Source organism: Heteronotia binoei, chromosome 5, assembly GCF_032191835.1.
Source record: "Heteronotia binoei isolate CCM8104 ecotype False Entrance Well chromosome 5, APGP_CSIRO_Hbin_v1, whole genome shotgun sequence".
Classification (NCBI taxonomy): domain Eukaryota; kingdom Metazoa; phylum Chordata; class Lepidosauria; order Squamata; family Gekkonidae; genus Heteronotia; species Heteronotia binoei.
The window spans coordinates 134,839,985-134,863,082 of record NC_083227.1 but is presented as its reverse complement, the minus strand read 5'-3'; the positions used below and the strand labels follow the sequence as shown (position 1 = coordinate 134,863,082).

At 42.0% G+C, this 23,098-nt stretch overlaps 2 protein-coding genes across 2 annotated transcripts in view; one reads left to right on the top strand and one right to left on the bottom strand.

Moving 5' to 3' along the window:
- Window positions 1-2,263, bottom strand: part of SAR1B (secretion associated Ras related GTPase 1B) — a 36,364-nt gene extending 34,101 nt beyond the window's left edge. Inside the window, exon 1 of the mRNA XM_060240450.1 lies at window positions 1,552-2,263. The gene's annotated coding sequence lies outside the window, so the exon portion shown is untranslated. The remainder of the gene's footprint in view (window positions 1-1,551) is intronic.
- An 8,323-nt stretch (window positions 2,264-10,586) lies between these two features.
- SEC24A (SEC24 homolog A, COPII coat complex component) overlaps window positions 10,587-23,098 on the top strand; it is a 63,114-nt gene continuing 50,602 nt past the window's right edge. The window contains exons 1-3 of the mRNA XM_060240447.1: window positions 10,587-10,670; window positions 12,138-12,463; window positions 21,223-21,747. Coding sequence (XP_060096430.1) covers window positions 12,394-12,463; window positions 21,223-21,747 — 595 coding nt within the window. The 5' untranslated portion in view covers window positions 10,587-10,670; window positions 12,138-12,393. The remainder of the gene's footprint in view (window positions 10,671-12,137; window positions 12,464-21,222; window positions 21,748-23,098) is intronic.

The window sequence follows — 23,098 nt, the reverse complement described above, 5'->3', positions numbered from 1 at the left end:
CACCAGTTACCACGGTTGTGGAGGACAAATATTCTACAACAATTCCATCTATAGATAAACAATTCCATCTATAGATATGAACAATTCCATCTACAGTTAAAGCATGTTAAATACAGAACTAAACTGTATTATGCAACTTTTGAGTATTTACACCTGTAGAAAAGACATGAGATAGGCCTTGTTCCAATAAGTTACTAACCTGACTTTCATATTAGTGGCATGAAACAATTTAAGTGCCTGCCTTAGCAGTTCAAGAGGTCATAAGGAGACAAGTGAATGGAGACCACATCAGCAACCTGATTGCAAGCATGTTTACATAGAAGCAAGTGCAGTGTGAATTACTTTCTGAGAAATATAATTGGGGATTGTAACTTTGACTTGTCCCTAGCGGTGTCAGATGCTGCAAGAAAATCATTCAGCTATTGGGCCGGAGAGGGTAATAAACAACTCTCACTGCTTAAGGCTTTAAATAGCATTACATAAGCCAAAGGGATATTTATTACAAATCTGTTGATCTTATTCTGGCCAAGAAAGAACATTGTCATGCTGTATATCAGGCCCCACAACTAATGGACACAAAGTTTCCTTCCAAAAACCACCTGTTTTCATCACAAACCCAAACTAATTTGTAACTTTCAAGTAACATATGAATCCACTCTACAACCAACAATATTTGTGGCAAACTCCCAGCACTGAAAATTCATAAGTACTCTTTTTCTGGATTAATAGTCAAGTTGCCATTTTCAATAACAAAGACCATCATGCTTGCAATGATATGTGCAAATGGCTAGCTTGGTCAGAGGTAGAACATAAGTCTTTACGTTAAAAATTATTGCTCATGTAGGAGTTCACCAAGTGGCCTTGGGCAAACGATATAGATTATAATGACTGTGATTTCCTTCACACAGTTGTTTTAAGAATAAAACCTGTCAGGCATTTGACACATTAAAAGTACAATAGAAATTACTGAAAGCAAAACATGCCAGTAGACAAATCACCAGGTCTGCTGGTTTCCTCTCGCACCTAATTTTCTGCACTGACTCACTATATGAGGTTGGCCAAGTCAGTCAAATCACCGGTTTCTAAATTGACACCTGTGATTAACATAGCCAATGATCCAAACAAGACCAAAGAACTAGAAGTTCACTATATCGGTATAAAACTATAAGCACAGTTCGGGGGGGGGGGGGAAAGGGACGAGATCTTCTCAGTGGGGAACAGACCAAGGAAGGTGACAGGGTACTGGGGACAAAAACAGCACGAAGGAGGCAGAACGAGGTACTTGGGAAAGGAGCGAAGCATCCACTTAAGGAAGGAAGGAACAGGTGTAAGGTGGCATTCAGGACAAAGAGAGGCAACAGGTGCAGTACCAAGAGGGGCCGTCAGTGGGGCAGCGAAATGGATACGAGAGACGCAGAATCCGGCTAGGAATGAAACTAGGAATACAGAAGGACAGACCGGATAGGAGTTCAGGAGGAACCAAGGTGGAGCTGAAACGAGATTCAGCGCCTTGCCCAGCATCCTGCCCTCCCGCCGACAACATCAGCTCACCCGCGGTTAAGAGCCTGAAATCCGGGACACTCCGTCCGCAACTCCAGCCGGCAGCAACACAGGAGGCCGCTCCGCTCTTCCCCTCTCCTCTCTTCTTCTCCGCCCCGCCCCTCCCCTCCCTCTCCGACTCCTTCCTTCCGGGCCCTGGCGCCCGGACGGTCACGAAACCGCGACGCTCAGGTTGGCAGCCGTAGACTGGGTTTCGGTTGGAGGTGGGTTGACTGTCTTGAGCATCGAGTTCCCTGATGACTTTTGCTCGAATCCAGCACAGCAATTCCGGATGTAAAAACAGAGGCGCGACCAGCTGTTTGCAGACCAGTCTGCGCATGGGGATTCCCTTGCTTCTCTCCACAAGCCATGACCCACCCCCAAGCACTTCGGTGTGGCTCAATCCAGGGCTGGATCTTCACATTGAACAGTTCTCCCAGTATGGTGGATTGCATCCAAGCCTTATTCTCTCAGCCGCTTGTTTTGGATTATCAGGCTTTAAAATTATTTTATATTGGGGACCCAAGAACAACATTTGGAAAATGAAGAACGGTGCTGGATTTGTGGTTTCTAGTCAGCATTACTTTTTATACTTTCTTACTGCTCTTCATGCTTTAAGTGAAATTGTAGATGCAACTGTGTTCTGGACAAGTAATAAGAGGGCGGATGGTTTGAAAGAATTAAATAGGATTGATGGGCATCAGTGATTATAAATGAGAAATTAAGGCTCTTGTATCCATTTTGTCTTTTAGTTCACCCAAGGAGCCCACATACATTTCCCCTGTTCTGTGGCATCCTCTAAATAACCCTGTGAAGTAGATTAGCTGAGAATCACTGGCCACACTAATTGAAGCCTAAATAGAATGCATTCTATAGGTTAGGAAAGGCACTGCCAAGTCTAAAAGAAGGCCTGAGTGGTTAATAACAGAAATCAAAAAAGCCATAAAAAGTAAAAGTGGTTTCTTTTAAAAAGTGGAAGGTCTGACCCAGTGGATTGAAGGACCACAGGCTCTGGCAAAAGAAATATAAGTCAATAATTTGGCATGCAAAAAAAGAAGCAGGTTGCTAAAAACAAACAATAAACATTTTTTAATATATATATCTATGTATATCTCTGGAGCAGGAAACCAGCCAGAGAAGCAGTGGGACATTTAGATGACAAAGGGATTGCTAAAGGGAGATGGCAAAGAAACTCAATGACTTTTTTGCTCCTGTGTTCACTGTGGAAAGAGTGGGGCATGTACCCATGCCACAACCCCTATATTTTTAGGAAAGGAGTCTGAAGAACAGCCAAATTTAAGTGACCAGAGATGAAAGTCTTGAACTACTGAGGAAAGTAAAAACTGATAAGTCTTCAGGTCCTGATGACATACACCTGAGAGTTCTTAAGGAACTTAGTTATGAGATTGTTACTCTACTAAGCTATATATATATATATACTCTTATCACTAAATTCAGCTGCTGTACCAGAAGAATGGAGAGTAGCAAATGTGACACTAATTTTTGAAAAGGGATCCAGAGGGGAACCAGGAAATTACCAGTCAGCCTAATGTCTATCCCAGAAAATTTTAAAAGATTTTAATCAAAGACATTGTTAGGCACACAGAGGGACAAAGCTTGTTGAGGGGGAATCAGCATAGCTTCTGCAAAGGGAAGTCCTGCCTCACCAACCTTTTGGAGTTCTCTGAGAAAGTGAACAAGCATGTTCAATTTTGTGACCTAATAAACATTATCTAAAATGGTGACCTAATAGACATTCTATACCAGGACTTTCAAAAGGTTTTTGACAAGGTACTTCACCAAAGACTCCTGAGTAAATTTAGTGGTCATGGGAAAAGAGGATGGGTTCTCTTATGGATTAAAAACTGGTTACATTACAAGAAACAAAGAGTAGGAACAAATGTACAGTTCTCACAATGGAGGGAAGTAAGTAGTGGGATCCCACAAGGATCAATATTGGGACTGGTACTATTTAATTCGTAAATGATCTGGAAATAGGGGTGAGTAGCATAGTGGCCAAGTTTGTAGACAACACAAAATAATTCAGAATGATGAAATTCAAGGCTCCTCCACAAGCCATGGAGAGCTCCAAGAGGACTTCAACAACTTGGGTGAGTGGGTGACGATGTGACAAATGAAATTCAATGCTGGTAAGTGTGAAGAGATACACACTGGGACAAAAAAAAATCCTAGCTTCAGGTATAGGCTGATGGGGTCTGAACTTGCTGAAACTGAGAGGGAAAGAGATCTTGGAGTCATAGTGGATAGCTCAATGGAAGTGTCAATCCAGTGTGCTACAGCAGTGAAAAAAACAAACCATTAGGGATCATTAGGAAAGTGATTCAGAAAGAAACTGCTGATATTGGGATATAGATCTATGGTGCAGCCTTATTTAGAATATTGTGTACAGTTCTAGTCACTGTATCTCAAAAAGAACATTGCAGAGCTGGAAAAGTATGGAGGAGGGCAACCACGATGATTAGTGGGTTGGAGCACCTTCCCTATGAGGAAAGACTGAAGAGCCTGGAATTTTGCAGTTTGGAAAAGAGATGACTAAGGTGAGGGGACATAATAGAGGTTTATAAGATATACATGGGATGGAGAGAATTGATAAGGAGAATGTTTTTTCTCTCTCCCAAAATACTAGAACTCGAGGGCAGCCAATGAGACTGATGGGCAGTAAGTTCAGGATGGACAAAAAGAAATACTACTTTGCAGAAAGTGATTCAAATGTGTAATTTGTTGCCAGAGGAAGTAGCGATGCCCACAGGAATAAACAGCTTTAAAAGGGGATTAGATAGATTCATGGAGGATAAATCTATCAGTGGCTACTAGCCATGGCGACTGAGGGGAACCTCCACATTCAGATGCACTAATCCTCTAAATCCCAGAGCCAGGAGGCAAAATCAGGGGAAGGCCTCAGTCTCTATACCCTGTTGCTGGCTATCCAGAGGAACTGGTTGGCTACTGTGTGAGACAATGCTGGACTAGATGGACCACTGATCCAGCAAGGCTTTTCTTATAATGGCCTTTGACTTAAAAAAAAACCAAAGAGTGACTGACATCAGTAATAGTGAGGGATGCAGTGCAGGCCTAGTCTGATGACTTTTTGTTCCAGTTTGATTCTCTGCATCTTCATTTTATAAGTCCCAGTTCCCAAATGGGAAAGTATATAAGTTCATATCCTGAATTTACTACTTCATAATGAGTTCATTCATGATAATTTTAAATTAGTTCTTGGCAGCTAAACTTGATTGCAGATCATTCTATGGTACTGAATATTCATAGCCATGTCCCTAGTTACAAACTTGCTACTTCTGGAGTACTCATAGTTTGCCACACTTCAGTATGTTGCAGTAAATGTGTACGAGAAGGTAGTACTGGTGGGCTGAGGGGGCAGTTTTCCTTCATGAACCCCTGTGCACTAAGCAGGAAGGGTTGCTCTTATCTATTAGAAGCAGAAGTGGGGTTGCCAGGTCCTGCCTGGTCATCTCCATGGGATGGGTTGTTGTTGGGTTTTTTTGTCAGATTCAGGTTGGGAAACTCCTAGAGATTTGGGTATAGAGCCTGGGCAGGGCAGGGACCTCAGTGAGGTACAATGCCATAGAGTCCATCTTCCAAAGCATCCATTTTCTCCAGGGGAACTGAGCTCTGTAGTCTGGAGATTACATGTAATTCTGGGGGGTCCCCAGGTCCCATCTAGAGGCTGGCATCCCTAAGCAGGAGTAAAAGTAAGGCAGTATGTATGGGCCATTATCCCACCCCCTTGCAGACACTCACACTGCTATACAAACTGCTGGATCCCCTCTCCCCAAATCTTTTCCTGGCATCAAGGGCTCTCTGAGTGTAGGCTTCCCAATCCCCAGGTCCCAGCGGGGGATCCCCCGGTTTTACAGGCTTCCCCCCTCCCCCAGCCAGCCATTATGCACCTCCATGAACGATTCCCATAGGGAATGATGGGGAATTGATCTGCGGGTATTGGGGGCTCTGGGGGGGCTGTTTTTTGAGGTAGAGGCGCCAAATTTTCAGTATAGCATCTAGTACCTCTCCCCAAATTACCTCCCAAGTTTCAAAACAATTGGACCAGGGGGTCCAATTCTATGAGCCCCAAAAGAAGGTGCCCCTATCCTTCATTATTTTCTATGGAAGGAAGGCATTTTAAAAGGTGTGCTGTCCCTTTAAATATGATGGCCAGAACTCCCTTGGAGTTCAATTATGCTTGTCACACCCTTGCTCCTGGCTCCGCCCCCATGTCTCCTGTCCCCACCCCAAAGTCTCCTGGCTCCACCCCCAAAGTCCCCAGATATTTCTTGAATTGGACTTGGCAACCCTACCTGAGTGTAGTTGAACTTTAAGGGTAATTCCATGTACTTTGAATGGTGCTTGGCAACAAAATGACAGCAAAGTTCTTTCAGACTGATGAATATATTCTTATATCAGTGTGCCAACTAATAATCTTGCAGTTACATTCTGTATCAAATGGTGTTTCTGAACAGTCTTCAGAGTCATCTCCCATAAAGCACATTGTGGTAATCTAATCTGGATGTTATCAAACCAGGGATAACTGGCCAGATCTGACTTTTCCAGGAAGGGTGAACCGACTGGTTACAGTTTAAAAGACCCTGGTCCACAGATTATACCTGGCTGTTGAGCTGAAATAACATCTGCTGGTACATACCTCTTCCAGCAGAGACTGGGTGACTTTTTATTCCTTGGTTAACTATACTTTTGACCAACAATACTTCAGTTAAAAAGGACACTTGTGCTGTCATTCCATCTTCATACATGAGTTTGGATCTGTAGGTATGTCATTGTAAGCAACTCCTGCATATCTCCAAGTACAAATTCTTATTTCAGAAAAAGCAGGCAGAAGTGCAGACCTTCTGAAGTGATCAGTAGTTGCTTGGATACTTTTTTTCTCTACCAGACACAAGTAATATTTATAAAGGAATGCTGAGAAAAGTATAAAAGTTGCTGAGCCAGTTTCTGTTCCTTTTGCATTCTGTTAGTTCACTGCCTTGTAGTTCTGCTTTCAGAAAGTTTGAAGCAACAGAGAACTGACAAGCATTTTCAAACTCTTTGCACTGCCAGAATGTTACCACCTTTGTGTTTAAGTATAACATAACCCCACACAGTGCTTCTCAAATAGCTGTGGCATACTTTCTATAAAACTGAAAACATCCTTCACCCTTCCACTTGAAAAGGTCTGCTTCTTAGAGTAATGTAGTGTCAATACAAATTAGTAGTGTGTCTGTGTAAACAAGACTTGATGTAACTGCTGAAGGCACATCAGGGCTAGAAACATCTTTCTCTACTCTGGTGAGTTCCAGCAACCATACTAACATGTGGTTATAACAACCATAACTTTAATATGGTAACTAAACTTGGAAGTTTAATCTAAAAGGTGTGAAATAACAATTCAAATTATGAGTCTTTAATAACTAGGTCTTACCATCCTTCCAAGGTCGGTAAAATGAGTACCCAGCTTGCTGGGGGGAAAGTGTAGATGACCGGGGAAGGCAATGGCAAACCACCCTGTAAAAAAGTCTGCCGTGAAAACGTTGTGATGCAACGTCACCCCAGAGTCGAAAATGACTGGTGCTTGCACAAGGGACCTTTCCTTTCCCACCCACCGGTAAAGTAATGAGAGTTCAGTATTTCCAGGCCCTTCTTTCCATGGCTCTTCTGACACAGTCAAATGTACACAAGGTCTGTAATCTTTAGAGCGTCAGCATTACAGGAGGACTCCCAAGAAGTTTTTATTTTGAGTTACAGCCTTCATTGATGTCTCTTCTCCCCTCAGCATTCACAGGCCTGTTCCTAGCTATTATTTTACCTCATACTGCTTTTCTTCATATTCCCTCTTTTTCCTCCTTTTTTCCCCCTCTTCAGGAAAAGGCCTGGTTTTCAAAGACTCTGGTCACTAGGGACAGACAGAGAAGAAGTTTACCCCAGTAGTAGAACACAACTATGTTCTGTATGCCAGAGATCTCAGGTTCAATCTCTAGCATCTCAAAGGATATGTAGCTAGAAAGACCTTAATCCAGTGTTCTTTCTAAGCTCCAGAACAGAAATTCTACCTTGTGAGCAAAAAAAAGCTAGTAGCATTATAGTTGTGAGCATGTCTACATTTGACTATTGTGTAAATTAGGTTTTTTTAGAAGATTACTTCCATAACCTTGTAAAAAATCTTGGTGCAGAGAAACACTGTTGTGTGTTGGGGTGGGGGGAGGAGACTATCATGGATGGGAGGAGACTATCAAACTTTAGGTAGGCCTTGGCTTAGTCTCCCCCCACCCTTCTGTCTGTAACCTATAATCTGAGGGCAACTCCTTAGAGAGGACAGGAAATCTCTCAAGGTTAGAGGAGATTTGCCCTAGAATGCTTCAGGAGACAGTCAGTTCCTGGGCAGGAACCACTATTTATATTATTGAGTTTTGGGTGGGAAGCCAGTTGGTCATCGGTTGGAACTTGCAACAGAGCCCTGCTCCTGAGCCAGATTTGGTAGCCATTTTGGGGAATATGTTTGACCATCTTACCCAAGAGTAAGTAAGGTGTCTGCCCCACATACCATCTAGATAGGGCATGAGTCTATAATAGGGAGAGAGAGGGAGTGTTTTTGCCTATGTTATTTTATTACTTCTGTTCACCTCTGATATGCCTGTAAACAGTTGTGAGTTTTAAATAAATCTTCTAACTGTTGAAGGAGTGAAGTCCCACTGTAACACATAGTTCTCTCAACCACTTGTAAACACTAGGAGTGGGTCAGGGAATCCCTAGGAAGAAGAAAATGTGTAAAATGGCCAGTTGCCAACTATCCAAGGGAACCTCAAAGATCCCAGTTAGGAAGTTGTCCCACCTAACCAAAACCCAAGACAAGGGACAGTGGTGGCAGCAATACCTTGAGGCAGTGGAGTGGAATGGTTCCTTCAGGTTAGAATTCAAGGAGGGGTAGGCAGAGCCGGGACCCACCAGCTGACACAGGCCTGGTCTGCCACATTAAGAATAAATTATTTTAAATTATATTCAAACTGTATTTTAACAATAATTTAAAAAATATAAGAGAAAACAGAATCAAGTCAAATTTCACTCACCCCTTTCCACTATATTGGTAGACGTCCTCTGGAGAACAAGTCTATCCTAGTCCACTATATAGAATTGACCATTCAGACCATCTAGTCCAACACCCTGCTCCATGAAGGGAGTATTGGTAGACCCAGCCCAGTTATTGGGATTCTGCGGCTGCCACCTGAGGCAGAACCTAACGCACGCCCCCCAGGAGAAAAGTTTTCGCATGCATGCAAAGTCCACGGCACTATGACATTACCCAAAGGTGATGTCATCGTACTGGGCACTTGGTGCTTCCCTTCCCCAGCGTCCTCAGAGGACCCAAGGGAAGGGAAGCACTGCTCTTTCTTGGCCCTGAAGGATTGAGGGTGCTTCTCTAATCCCTCAGAGCCGAGAAAGGACACTTGGCACTTCACTTCCTCAGCGCCCTCCAAGGACACTGGGGAAGGGAAGTGCCTACTTTTTCTCGGCCCTGAGGGATTGGGGGTGCTCCTCCAATCCCTCAGAGCTGAGAAAGAACACTTGGCACTTTGCTTTCCCAGCACCCTGTGAGGATGCTGGGAAAGGGAAGCATCGTTCTTTCTCAGCTCTGAGGGATTGGGGGAGCTCCTCTGATCTCTCAGAGCCGAGACAGAGACTCAGGGACAGTGCAAATGGGGAAGAAGGGCCCACCCCTGCTGGGAGCTGGCACCCTAGGTAGTTCTCCTGGGTAGACCTGGCCCTGTTGCCCTGCGCTGAGCCTTGGAAAACATGCCGGCATTGTGGTGGGGAACTCTTGCAGTCTACTTTGTATTTGGGTTTTTGAGTGAAATATGACAACCAGCATTACAGGTCAAGTATAACAGAGGAAGAATAATCAGTGTCAGAACCCTACCTAGCCTAACAAACAGGAAGTTGCTTAAATGCTATCAATCTGCCCATATTACTTATTTATTCAACTATTGATAGCCTGCTTTTCCCAATAACTCAAGGCAGCTTACAAATCAAACTGAAAAGCATAATAGGTGTGTGCAAAAAATAAAATAATCAGTTTTTCCAGCTCCACTGTAGCCTATGGGGACTTACAGACAATGGGCCCCATAGGCTATAACAGAGAATCAATCTGGAGCTCTGTGAGGGCTGTTTTTAGGTAGAAGCACCAAATTTGCAGCATATCTACTCATGCCTCTCGTCAAAAACCTTCCCAAGTTTTAAAAAGACTGCATCAGGAAGTCCAATTTTATGGGCCCCAGAAGGAGGTACCCCCATTCTCCATTGCTTTGTGGGCTGAAACAGAAATGCCTGACCTGCCTGTAAACATTTTGTGGGCCAGCACCCTCCAACGCAGCTTAGAGGGAATTGGGAGAACTGCTGCCAGTCAAGACTACCAGTACTGGGATGTCTGTGTGTGTTATGCTGTCAAGCTGATTCTGACTTATAGCGACCTTATGAATTAATGGCCTCCAAAACACATGATCTTGAACAATCCTGTTCAGGTCTTGCAAAGTAGGGTTTCCTTTATGGAGTCAATTAATCTCATATTAGGAGTTCCTCTTTTCTTATTGTCTTCAACTTTTCCTAGCATTATTGAACTTTCTAATGAGTCTTATCTTCTAATGATGTGACCAAGAAGTCCATATAAAAGCAAGCTTGGCCTTGAAGTTTCAGGTTTCAAACAGAAGTACAATGGGGAAATCCTATGACCAGCATGTTGATGACCCAGATCGACACTAGTATAAATGAATCATGTATAAGGCAGTATATGTGGAAGAATACACCAAACTTTCCAAGATAGGGATTCCAAATATAATCCCCAGCACCTCCACTTTAAAATTTCCTTTGAATTTTAAAATTTTCTGTAAACCAAGAATTCAAGAAAGAATTATGTGTTTAAGGACAAAGTAGCATATGCCCTACTTAGTTCAATGTGATCTGCCAGCTGGGCCTTTAAATCTGTTAACTGCAATAGGTTTAAGTCAGTGCTGGGTTGTGGCTAGGATGGGAAAGTAAATTAGATCCAAGTGTTATGTTCTGCTATGCTGAAGTGATTAACTTCAGATGAAACATGAAACAGCAACCACCAGGTAAGTGCTAAAACCCTGCATTCAAGCAGACTGAATGAAGTAAATCTAGGAGATTAATTTTGTAAAGCATTACAACATGAGAAGAAGGATGTTTGATGAGCTTTGATCTTTCTCATGGTGCAATACTTGTTTTCAAACTTACTTTAAACTTCCCATACTTAGTAGTAAACAAATGCATTTATTACCAATTAAGTTGGTATCCTTAACAACTGGGTAACTGGTCAAAAGAAACCAAAGTTTCCCCCTTCTAAAGTAATTTCCTACTCCTTCTGTGAACAGAATGTTCCACTATGCAAGCAAGAGAAAGAATGGGGGTTGCAATCCTATGTGCTTATACTAGGGACCAAGTCCCATTGAAGTTTGTACAACACCTGTCCTCACAAAATGATTCCAGGATTATGCTACACATTAACAATTCGATTGTTAGGGACAATTAATTTATGATGAATTTTAGGAAAAAGAAACAGCTTGTATTTTAATAATCCAAACACAAAAACCACATAAAACCTTCTGTTAGGACCAACCAAAAGGGCACAAAAAGGCTTAGCTGACTCATTGGTGTGAAAAGGACAAAATCTCAGTGTCTTCTTGGACTTCACTCACGCGCTGAAAGTTCAACGTGTTTCAGTATGTCAGGCTGACTTGTACAGGAAGATCAACGTATTATATGAGTCTTTATTGACCCTGCCCTTCTTTCTGCATTAAACTCTCCCACACACGGGAAAAAAACCCTATTGCCTTTCTCCCCTGCGGGAAGACTCCAAATCGTTGCAGCAGTACAAAAAGCAAAAGAATGAACAGATATCGTTCGATTGCACAATGCACGTTATCTCCGGGTTTATCTTTTAATACCGCCTTGTAAATAAAACTGGGGAAGGCAATGGCAAACCACCACATAAAAAGTCTGCCGTGAAAACGTTGTGAAAGCAACCTCAGCCCAGAGTCGGAAACGACCGGTGCTTGCACAGGGGACCTTTCCTTTTCCCAAATAAAACAGATTTTCCCATCCAATAAGGCGTGCCACATTACTTTTTTGAAGTAGAAAAGTTACTTCTGCTGCCAGAGCTTAATTTCTAAAACCCAAAGTAAGAAATTCTTAAAACTCAGGCAATTTTAAGGAGAAGCCTAATCCCAAATTGGGGTGGTGGTTGTGCTGGTTGCCATTCGGAAGCGAAGAAAGTTCAGACTGCACATTCCCACGACATTCTGGTTTGCTATTACCCCAGACGTTCTCTAGTGCTAGCTAGACTTTACATTCCAGAACCTCGCTGTAACCCAAATTCTGGGAACACTGGCTTGGGAACGTCCAGAGCTGCATTTGCCAGGCAAAGCAAGACTCAGCATCGTCTCCTACTGTCCCTTTAAAACACAGTAGGAGTCCACTAGCACCTTTAAGACCAACAACATTTTATTCAGAAGGTAAGCTTTCGTATGCTACCGGACTCCTATTTTGTTCTATTGCTTCAGACCAACACGGCTGCTCACCTAGAACTATCCCTTTAAACTATCGCCAAGAAGCACCACGGCTCTGCAACCAGACGCCACGCCTACCGCTGCAGAACGCTGTGTTCCGGAAGTGCCACGTGTACGGAGTGCGCTTGCGCGTCCTGTTCCGGTCCCTTCCGGTGTGAGCGTAAGTACCTCCCGCCCCCCTCTCTGGGCTTGGTGTTGGGGCCGGGCCTGCAGTCACAGGCACCTGGGCACAGACTTCTCTGCTATCGCCATGGCTCAGTCAGGGAAGCCCGCGTATGGCAACCAAAATGGCAATGAACAGCTGCAGCCGTACAGCAATGGTGAGTGAGGCCTAGCCACGTCTGGTCCGGGGCGGTAGGGGGTGTGCTGTATAAAGTATCTGAGGGTGCCTCCGCTTCTGGGCTTGGCTGGGCCGGGTGAAACTGTCCGTGTGTGACATCTTGTAAAAGGGACCGTGCCTGCGTGGACACGAATGGTTGCTTTCCCTTGTTTTCTCCCCCCACGCACACACACATTGATAGTCTCTCTCTCGACCGTGAATGGGGCGTGTGGCTAAGAGTAGTTCTATCTCCGGGTCGTCGGCACTCTGGCCACGGGATTTCCCCGCTCTAGCTCTTTTCGAGGTCTGAGATTTCAAGGCTGAGCTTGTCTAGTTTCTTGACTCGACTTTGTATCAAAGTCCATGAACTAAAAACTAATATGGTGAGCGTTTTCTCTGTGCTTCTAAGCTAACTTCATCGGTGAATTCTTTATCCACCATTCTGAAGGCACTGATACGGTACTCCTTACAGGAATGGACTGAGATTATGCGCTTTCAGGTTGGGCTTTAGACCCATTTTGGGGTTTATGGTGGTGTTAGTGGTTAATGCTAGGGTGGCTGAGGAGTATGCTTAAATGCCCTTGTTATGTTCAGCACTTAAAGATATACGTAACTTACTGTTTTCGTGACACAAGCAGGACCCAAGGTGAGTGACAACAGTGGATACAATGCAAAAACAATAATTTATTAAGCTAATTAAAACACATAATTGAAAACCTGATTAAAACACATAATTAAAACAGTTACAGCCAGAGCCCATTCACCCTGTTCTGTAACTCTTTTAAGTCTGTTTTGTCAGAAAGCCCCAATAGTAGGCTCTTGCCTACACACTTCTGTTTTATTCTGGCATGGGACTGATATAGTACAGAAATAAATTTAGGAGCTGTAATAATAACTTCATCATGTATCTCTTAGAAGTGCATAATCAATGGGATGCTTATGATAGGCTTTGCTTGATTAACAGTGCCATCCTAAGCAAGACTACTCAGAAATCTATTCAGTGGTGCTTACTCTTAGGGAAATGAATTTAGGATTGCGCTGTATTTTTACTTTTAAACCTTATTGCATATGTGTATGCACATGCCTGGAAGTCAAGGCTGACATCTGGCAATCCCTACTGGGGTTTGGACATTCAGAGAGGTGGCTTTCTATTACTTGCCTCTGTGTCCCTGCCCTGGTATTCTTTGGAGGTCTCCCATCCAAGTGCTTGCCAGGGTATGCTGTTTAGCTTCCAAGATCTGATGAGATCAGGCTTGCCTGGGCTATCCAGGTCAGGGCAGGACTGCACTGTAAATATCCCCCAGCCCCCATAAGGAAGCAGTGCTTGTGCTTAAAGATCTTCATATAAGGTGAGTGGCATATCAATTCAGATGTTCCTGGATTTATGTAAAGGCTCTAGTAATCATGTGAGAGTTGGGATGTATTCGCATAACATAGGTTCTCTTATCTCTCTGTTGCTTAATGTTGCCATCGTCACTGTGTAACTGAAGCTGTCATTGGAGACTGGGTGGAGAACTATATGAACTATGCCCTTTCACCCACGTGTACACCCACATATCATTCTGGGTAAAACAGATTTAGTAAGCAGTCTTTAGACCTGGTCCCTTGCACATATATGAGGTTAGATGGGTGCTAATAGAAACATTTTCCAAGTGCTTTTTGAAACTTTCATAGTGCTGTTTGCATCATCACTATAGCTGTTCTGTTTTCAGGAAGAAATATTGGAAATGAGAAATTTCATCAGTGATGTCACAGGAACAGAACCACTGGGTCTAGGGGAGAAAGTGCAGAGTTGTTCTCTGCTGAAACTGTAGAAGGATATATGAAGTGGAGTGATAGTTTATATAAAATCTTGTTGTTAGATGCAGACATGGCAATCTTGTTCTTTGTATGTCTTGGCTTATAACAGCTGAGTAGAATGTATCTTGACTATTTTAAACAGATTTACAAGATTTATGCTTGATTTCTCCTTTGAAAAACATTCTGACATTGAGTTAAGTGAGGAAAATAGTAGTATTTAGAATATCACTTAGTTGCAATGGTCAGCTTTAGAAAAAGCCTCAGTCACCATTTGGCTTTGTGAATGTGGCAGTATGATTTGTGGCAGTGACATTGTGTGCTGGAGTAGGTTCTTAGAATACTTGCAGATAATAAATTAGAAATCTTAAAATAACTGGAGTTTTATAAAAACAGAACTTACTGGGGTTTTTTTTAAAGAGCGTCTTAATATTAGCTTGAATACATAGTGTTGGCCTTTGAATTTAGCTTGTGTTTTACCAGCATTGTGAGGGGCTTATACAGGATGGTGGCCTTTATTCTGAACCGCAGTCAGAATAGAACAATGTACAAAGATACACACACACAAAAAAAGTTTGCCAGTTGGATCAAGAAAATGCTATTGTTCAAAATGTACACTTTTGAATGTACGAATTTAACAATTCAAATGAAATAAAAAGAAATAGGCAACCTAGCATAATTGAGGCAATCAAGGAATATAAAGGGAACTCTGAGATACTTTAGATGTGTGATATTTTACATTTTAAAATGTTTCAGATAATTCCTCTTATATGTACACTCTCACACTTCAGTTGAGTCAAAAAAGACAGAAGAAGTGGAAGGTACCAATATTGGAATGGAGAAAAGGACATCAAAACTGAATCAGAAGTACTCTTTCAAGACACTTTAGGAACAGCTGTCAGTTTCATTGATGATAAATTGGTGTTCTGTTGTCAGAAGGCAAAAGTCCACAACCTGGGAGCACTTTGAGAACAGCTAGTGGGTGTTACAGTGCTGAAGCTGCCATGGGGTCTGGGTCCAATCACAAAATGTTAGGAGGTTCTACAGAATGTGTGTTCCCTGGAAAAATCAAGCATGATGGTTCCTGGATTCTTCTGAAGTGGAAGAAATGCAGAACTGTTTCTTTGTCTAGGGAAAGAAGCAGGCTGGCATCAGAAAACAGGTTGGGGTTCACTGGAATACAGCATCGTCTTACCTGTTTTTCAGTAAAATTGATCAAAAGGTCTTATGACTTGATGTTATTGAATCAAAGGGGGCAGCGTCAGGACTTTGATATAATGTCTTCTTGATATGATTCTGTAGTTAAAACATGGCCTTGCATGTTTCAGCATTGGTACAAGCAAATCATGTTTTGTTGCTTCAGGCTGACTGCATATACCAGGGGTGTCAGATGTCCATCCTTTGGGCCTAATCTGGCCCCCAGAGGGCTTCTTTGTGGGCCGCTATGGTCTGCTTCCTTCTTCCTCTCTCCTGCTTTTTTTTTTTTAATTTAACAATTTATTGTATTTTCACAACTTAAACATAACAAAATAAAATAATATAGTACAGTACAATAGTTATAAATTAATATACAGTAATAAAAATACAGGATTGTAACTGAGATATGTCTATTTTAAACTTATACTGGAAATTTTCAGTATTTAGTTGTTTCAAACACTTTCTCGTAATAAAAGAGTTTAAGGAACTTAAAATCTGGTAAATTTACCATAAACAGAGTGTATGAAGTGTATCAATCAAATTGGGAATATCATATTTTGATAAATGTTCCATTACGGGGAGCCAGATCGCCTCAAAATTGGATGAAAATTTTTGAGAAATAAAAAGTGATAAATTGTCAGAGAGTTTGGCTGTAATATATGGGTCCCACAACTTTTTGTGCCATAATGATAAATCTGGGGGAGCTTTGACTTTCCAGCATGAAGTTATAGTTGATTTCGCTGTGAATAAAAGACCTGAGATAGCTTTACTCTCTCCTTCTGTTGTCACCGTTTTTTATTTTTCTCTGTGAGATTGAGGCAACCAAGCAAAGCAGCCTCTCTTTGCCCTTTCGCTCTTCTCCAAGGGGAGGGAGGAAGAGTTTCAGCCAGTGGAGGAGCTTGACTATGTAGTTCTGCTGTATAATTGAGAGAGCCTGGCACAGCTAAAGCTCTCAATCAAACCCAGAGCTCTGCTAGGCTCTCACAATCATTCAGCAGAGCTACAGAGCCATGCTTCTCCATTGGCTGAGACTCCTCTTCCCTTGGGGGAGAAAGAGGTGCTGGTTTGCTTGGCTACCTCAGTCCCAGAAATACAAAAAGCACCTTTAAGACCAACACAGTTTTATTCAAAAGTATAAGAGCTTTTTGCCTTGCCCCCTCCCTCCCTGTTGTTAAGCTGGTTTTGCCAGGACTTCCCTGGGTGCAACTGGGTTCCCTCCTCCTTTTCACTATATTCCCTCATGATGCAATCCTTCTTAGTAGGAAAGCAGTGTGAGCTGTTTAGATGAGGAATAACAAGAAGCCAGTGAGGTGGAGTCTGGGGATGTTGAACTTAGACTTTGCAGATAGTAGGCTTATACTGACCACTATACACTGCTATCTCTCACCAGTTTGGTGTAGTGGTTAAGTGTGTGGACTCTTATCTGGGAGAACTGGGTTTGATTCCCCACTCCTCCACTTGCACCTGCTAGCATGGCCTTGGGTCAGCCATAGATAGCTCTGGCAGAGTTTGTCCTTGAAAGGGCAGCTGCTGTGAGAGCCCATTCCAGCCCCACCCACCTTACAGGGTGTCTGTTGTGGGGGAGGAAGGTAAAGGAGATTGTGAGCTGCTCTGAGACTCTTCGGAGTGGAGGGCGGGATATAAATCCAATATCTTCTTCTTCTTGCACTGCCTTATAGGAGTTCCAGTTATTTTTCTGGGGAATATTATAGCTTTGTAGATAAACACATAGCCCTCAATCTGTGTCATGTTGCCTTCACATGTTCTTGACCAGTACACGAAGCAGCTTATATACAGAAGCTCACAGTGCCCAGCCATTTCATGTTTTCCCCTGAGTCTTAGAACACAGAACATTGACCATGAGATTTCTGTAATGAATGGCAATAAATCAGAAGTAGGTTTGCAAGCTATAGGCACCTGAACAACACCTGAACAGTGTACTTAAGATTGCTACAGACCAGACTAATGTCTCCAGATTTTGATGCAATAATTCAGAGCAAGTGATGTCAGTTAAATAAACAAAATATTGCAAGTGTGCTAATGTTTTAAGCATGTTTTAAAGTTTTTTTAAAACAAAAATCTTTAATTGTGTTTCTGTGCCCTTTATAAAGTTTGCATCTCTGCTAGGACACACATGGCCCAGCCTGACATTGTCTCATTTATGTCAGATCCGGCCCTCATAATAAATTAGTTCGTCACTCCTGATACCTTGAAGGAGCACCATCTGCATTGTCTAGTATGCTAGTACTTAGCCATCCCACTACACCAAAATATCTTTGTCTTGTGTTTCAATGCTTTCCACTTATCCCATTTTATTGTCTTTCCCTTCATCTTTAGTAACTCTTATCAACTCTACATTCCCATATGGATCCCATTAGGCTTACCCTCAGTGATACACTTTTCTTGGTTTCTACTCACTCTCTCACACTGGATGTTTGCATTCATTCTTAAGGGTCTGATCTGTGCTTTACAAATCCAAAAACCTGTTCTTTTCCAGATTGTCATCAGCCTAATACCATACTGCTGCATAGCTAGACAATCACAAGTTGTAGTTGGGTTTCTTAGCCAGCTTGCAAATCCAATATGAACACAATGGGTGATAACAGACATGCAGTTTGGGGTGGTTGGGAGGTGTCCCAAATTGGGCCAGCTCAAAAAGAGCCGTCCAGAAGCCTCCACATACTCCCCAGGGAAGCACCTGCATCCCATCTGCCAGGCAGCCGGATGCCTCTAGTCATGGAGGTGCCTTAGGAATTGGACGGCTCTTTCTTCCCCCAACGTTAAGCGCTCCCAACAGTTTTTAAGGGGGGTGGTGGTGGAAGCGGCTTGGGGTGGCTTAGCGCTTTCACAGTCAAGTCACCTCACACCTGCCCTGCTGCTTCCAGATGGCAAGGAGGCGACTGGTGGTTGGCTCAAAGATTTGCTACCACTTTGAAAGTGGTAACTTTTTGAGCTGCTCCTTGGAGCCTGGAGGATGGGGTGAGTACAGGATGGGGGCGGGTGGCAGATGTTGCTGTCTGGAGGGATTTTTGGGGTTGATTTCTGAGTCGACCCAAAGTGCCAGTCTGTAATCACCCAATATTATCTTTATCCCCAGACTAATCAGACCTTATTCTAAATGTTAACAAAATTTATGAGAAGATATACTATTTATCTGTTCACTTATTAGAAATCTTTGTAAAAGACCTTTTCCTTTCTTGACCTGTGTGTATTTGTGAAATAAGAAAGCTTAACACAAAAGGAGAACAGGCTTTTACACTTCAAAAATTAAACTTGCCATCTTCAGTCTTATATAAATTAATGAACACATGAAATGATTTTTACTTTTAAGTTGTGATTTATAACACTGACCTGTCTGTCATTTCAAATAAACATTCTTGTCAACAAATGCAGTCTTTGTATAAGCTCAAATACTGTACAGCATGTACATTATCAGAATCAGGGATTTTGTTTCACAAAATTTGAACAAATTTAGGCTAATATGTAGTGCTTTCATCTGCTTTCGGTTTTGTTTGTTCTGCAAAGTGTATATGCTTGTAGTATTTGAATATTATAAACTTTCTGTTAGTAGGATAAGTCCAATGTTTAGCTCTGATTCCTGTTAAAAAGAAACTACAAAATAGATGAACAGATTTTCTAAAATCAAGTTCTGTGCCACCTTTTAAGACTAACACATCTGTGATAGAAGTTTAAAGTCTGCTTTTCCACATGTTTCCAAGTAAGGAGAGGGGGGGATAATTTAGTCAAACATGTGCTTTAGAAAGTTCGGTTTCAGAACCTGGTATCTCCTGGTAAAAGGTTCTTCAGCAACAGCAGGGCATGGAGTGATCTGTGGGTTGGACTGTAATGTTTGCTAATGTTCAGTGCTGGGTGGGCTGGACTAGTGGCCTGACTTGGTGTTTATTGTATTTATTTCCTGCCTTTCTGCCCTTGCAGGGGCCACCAAGCAACTAGCTGTTTAAAATGTACATGATAAAATCATATTTTAAAAACATTAAAATCACCTTCCCCCAAAACAATTAAAAGCAGAGTAAAAATACATATGAAACATTGGTTAGGAAGGAGGAATTAAACAAACCGAAGAAGTCTTCACCAAATGATGGAAGATAGCAACAGAAGGGGATGTATGAATCTCCCTAAGGAGAGAGTTCCAGAGCTTTGGTGCCATGGCCAAGAATATCCTCTTGCAGGTTGCCACCCACCTAATCTCAGAAGATGGGGGCACCTGAAGCACAGCCACTGAAGATGACAGTAGCAGTTGGGCAGATTGCTAAAGGAGTAAACCATATAGGGCTTTGAAGGTCAAGACTAGCACCTTGAGTTGTACCCAGAAACAAAATGGGAACCAGTGTAGATGGGCCAAGACTGGAGTATTATACTCCCTATAACCTGGCTGTGGTATTCTGTATCAATTGAAATTTCCAGACGCTTTTTAAGGGCAGCCCCATGTACAGTTTATTGCAGTAATCTAGTCTATGTGCAGCAATCTAATCTATATATTGCACATGTTCAGGTCTGCTGGCTTCTGCACAGTTATTTGGGAATGTTGGGACTTACATCAGAGTAAATAAGCATATAATCACACTGAGCTCCTGTGATACTGGATCTGAAAAATATTTTTTGAAGAAATGAACAGTATATTTGATTTCATTTTTTTAAAAAAGAACGTCTTACTTTTTGTACTGGCCAGATATCTAAATCTAATAAATAAAAATCACAAAAGGGGTTGGGGGGAGAGAGGTGGTTTGTATATTGCTACAGAACTCCCTATCTTCCATTCTGGCTTGGAAGATACCAGAACAGAAAGAGTTCCCAAAGTCAGCTGGAATTGCTTTGAGACACAGATTAGTTTCTGGTAAAAATGAAAGTGATAGTAAAATTGTTGGTAGGCCTAACACTGTCATGGCCTTTACTGTATGCTGGAGCAAATTATTTTGTGGTTTAAAAGTTTATTACCAGAAGGAATAACTTCAAAACCACTGGCAACCAGTGTGTGGTTTTGTATATCTTCTCTGGGTGCTGTAAAATATTTCCAAATCTTAATGAATCTCCAAGCCCAAGCTGGAGTTGGCAACCTCAGAATGCTGTCTCCTTTCAAGATTAAAAAAGTGGAATGTATTCTGCTTTATTTTGAGTTGTCCCCCCCCCTCCCCAATTATTGCTGAAAGTAAAACATTCTCATGGACCTTTTGAATAACTTTTAAACAAAAGGACAGGGCATCCTCTGCTACCTGGCTGACTTACGCAGCAGAGGTTTACAGAAATTACTGTGGAATCTCAAACAAGATTAATTCTCATAATAGGTTTGTACAAAGGTATAACTTCATTTTAACCCACAAAATAAGCATTGTTTCATTCCTTGCCTGTTAACATCTTTTTAGAATGAGAAAAGAGCAAGAGTCCAGTAGTATTTTAAAGACTTAACAAAACTTGTGGCAGTGTATGAGCTTTCGGGAATCACTGCACACTTCTCCAGGTAAGCACTGACTCATGAAATCTCATGCTCTGCCACAAATTTTGTTAGTATTTAGGGTGCTACTAGACTCTTGCTCTTTTCTACAGACTAACATTGCTACTCATCTTGAGCTATCTTTTTATCATGTTATGGCCAAAGTTATATATTACTAGAATTTGTACTGCTTTTTCCCTGCCAGTTTAATTTGTTTGCTCATTTTTGTATCTGAAGCATGATTTGTCAGTGGCAAAAATTTGCTACATGGTATTGATTTAGTTAATGTTTTTTACCACTACCCTTCCCCTGGACAGGTCCTGTGCAAAGCTCATTGATGAATTCATCACATATGGCAGATGGACAAGCATATAATTCCTGGGTTCCAGGTGTGTATTCCCAGCAAACATCAACAAAGAACCCCCTGCATACATCTGGAATATATAACTATGGTGGTTCACAGCCTGTTTCATCTTTTAGTAATTATCAGGGACCTGGGCAGACTCTTAATAGACCACCTACTGGATCTTCTTTGGCAACAATACAGCCTGGACTTGTTGCCCACATGCCTCCTCCATTGCAAAACTCAGCTGCTGTATCAACCTCTCCTGGTAGCCTTTCTTCTGGAGTTAATTTCCCAGCACATTCAAACTGGCAGTATGGGCAGACTCCTTTGAATCAGTCAACAACTGACTCTCCAGCAAACCATTTTGCTCACCCAGCAGCAACAGCAGCAACCCAGCCATTGCTGTCGTCATCAGGGAATACTAATCTACCCACAAGCTATCATTATGTTTCTTCTCCTGGAGGTCCTCCAGTTCAGAACAGCTACACAAAGCCAGGTAAGCAAAGAAACTTGTAACTGCTCCAATACATTTTTTTTGTGACTTGGCTGGCAAAGACCCCCGATCATTACTCATTTGAAGTGTTTTAATTCAACCCTTTAAAATTATTAATTCTTTGAAATTACACAGTTTGGAAGAATAATCTGTGCAGGTTCTTCTCACTTTATACTTCTTGATATTTTTGAGCACATTGCCAATGAACTAAAGGTGTGGATGGACTTGGTCTTGAATACTTCTCTCTCCCTGAAAGACTTTTCTCCCCAATTAATTGACTATATAAAGAATCTTTATTTTAAAGTTATGTTGAACAGAATCAAAATATATAAAGTACAAATGTTGCATGTGTATTTATAAAATAGTATGAAAACCTGAGATGTTGTAACTAAGGATATGGATAATCATAAGATACAGCTGCAGACTTGAATCCAGAAAAATGGTGGCTGGCTGTGACATTTAATTGACCAAAGATTCAAAATCCTCTTAAGTTTTGTTCTGGGAAATAATCCCCCCCCACCCCAATGATAAGCGGTATCCAAAATAAGTTACTGGATTTCTTGCAGCCCCTTTTAAACCTCAGGGAAATTTGGAACCTTCAGTTAACTAAATGTTGTAGTAACCTTTTCACTTTTGGATTTGGTCACCTATATGGTTGTTTTCACTTTGGAACACAGAATCTTCTAACATCTCTTTCATTTCTGCCTGCTTTGCAGAATACATAAGAGATTGGCTTCTGTGATCCATTGCCAAAAATGGCTTTCCCACTTTTTCTTGCTTTCCATGTTCTTGAAGAACTCTGAGAATAGCATGGAATATGAAAGCAGGGAATTAGCAGAAATTATTACCTCCTGCACAGTTTGGTGTAGTGTAGAGCCAGTTTGGTGTAGTGGTTAAGTGTGCGGACTCTTATCTGGAGGAACCGGGTTTGATTCCCCACTCCTCCACTTGCACCTGCTGGAATGGCCTTGGGTCAGCCGTAGCTCTGGCAGAGGTTGTCCTTGAAAGGGCAGCTGCTGTGAGAGCCCTCTCCAGCCCCACCCACCTCACAGGGTGTCTGTTGTGGGGGAGGAAGGTAAAGGAGATTGTGAGCCGCTCTGAGACTCTTCGGAGTGGAGGGCGGGATATAAATCCAATATCTTCTTCTTCACAAGTGAAAGTGCCCTTCTGCAAGGACAAATTAGGAATGAAGCCAATTTAATTTGTTTTCCATTCGATTGTATACATTCCACTATTGTTGAGTATGTGTTTTTTGGAAACAAAGAATGTTGCTCTATCATAATTTCTCTCCAAATAATCATGTTTTGGAGATCTTTTTTTGCAGCCATTATGATTCACAGCTTATAACCTCCTG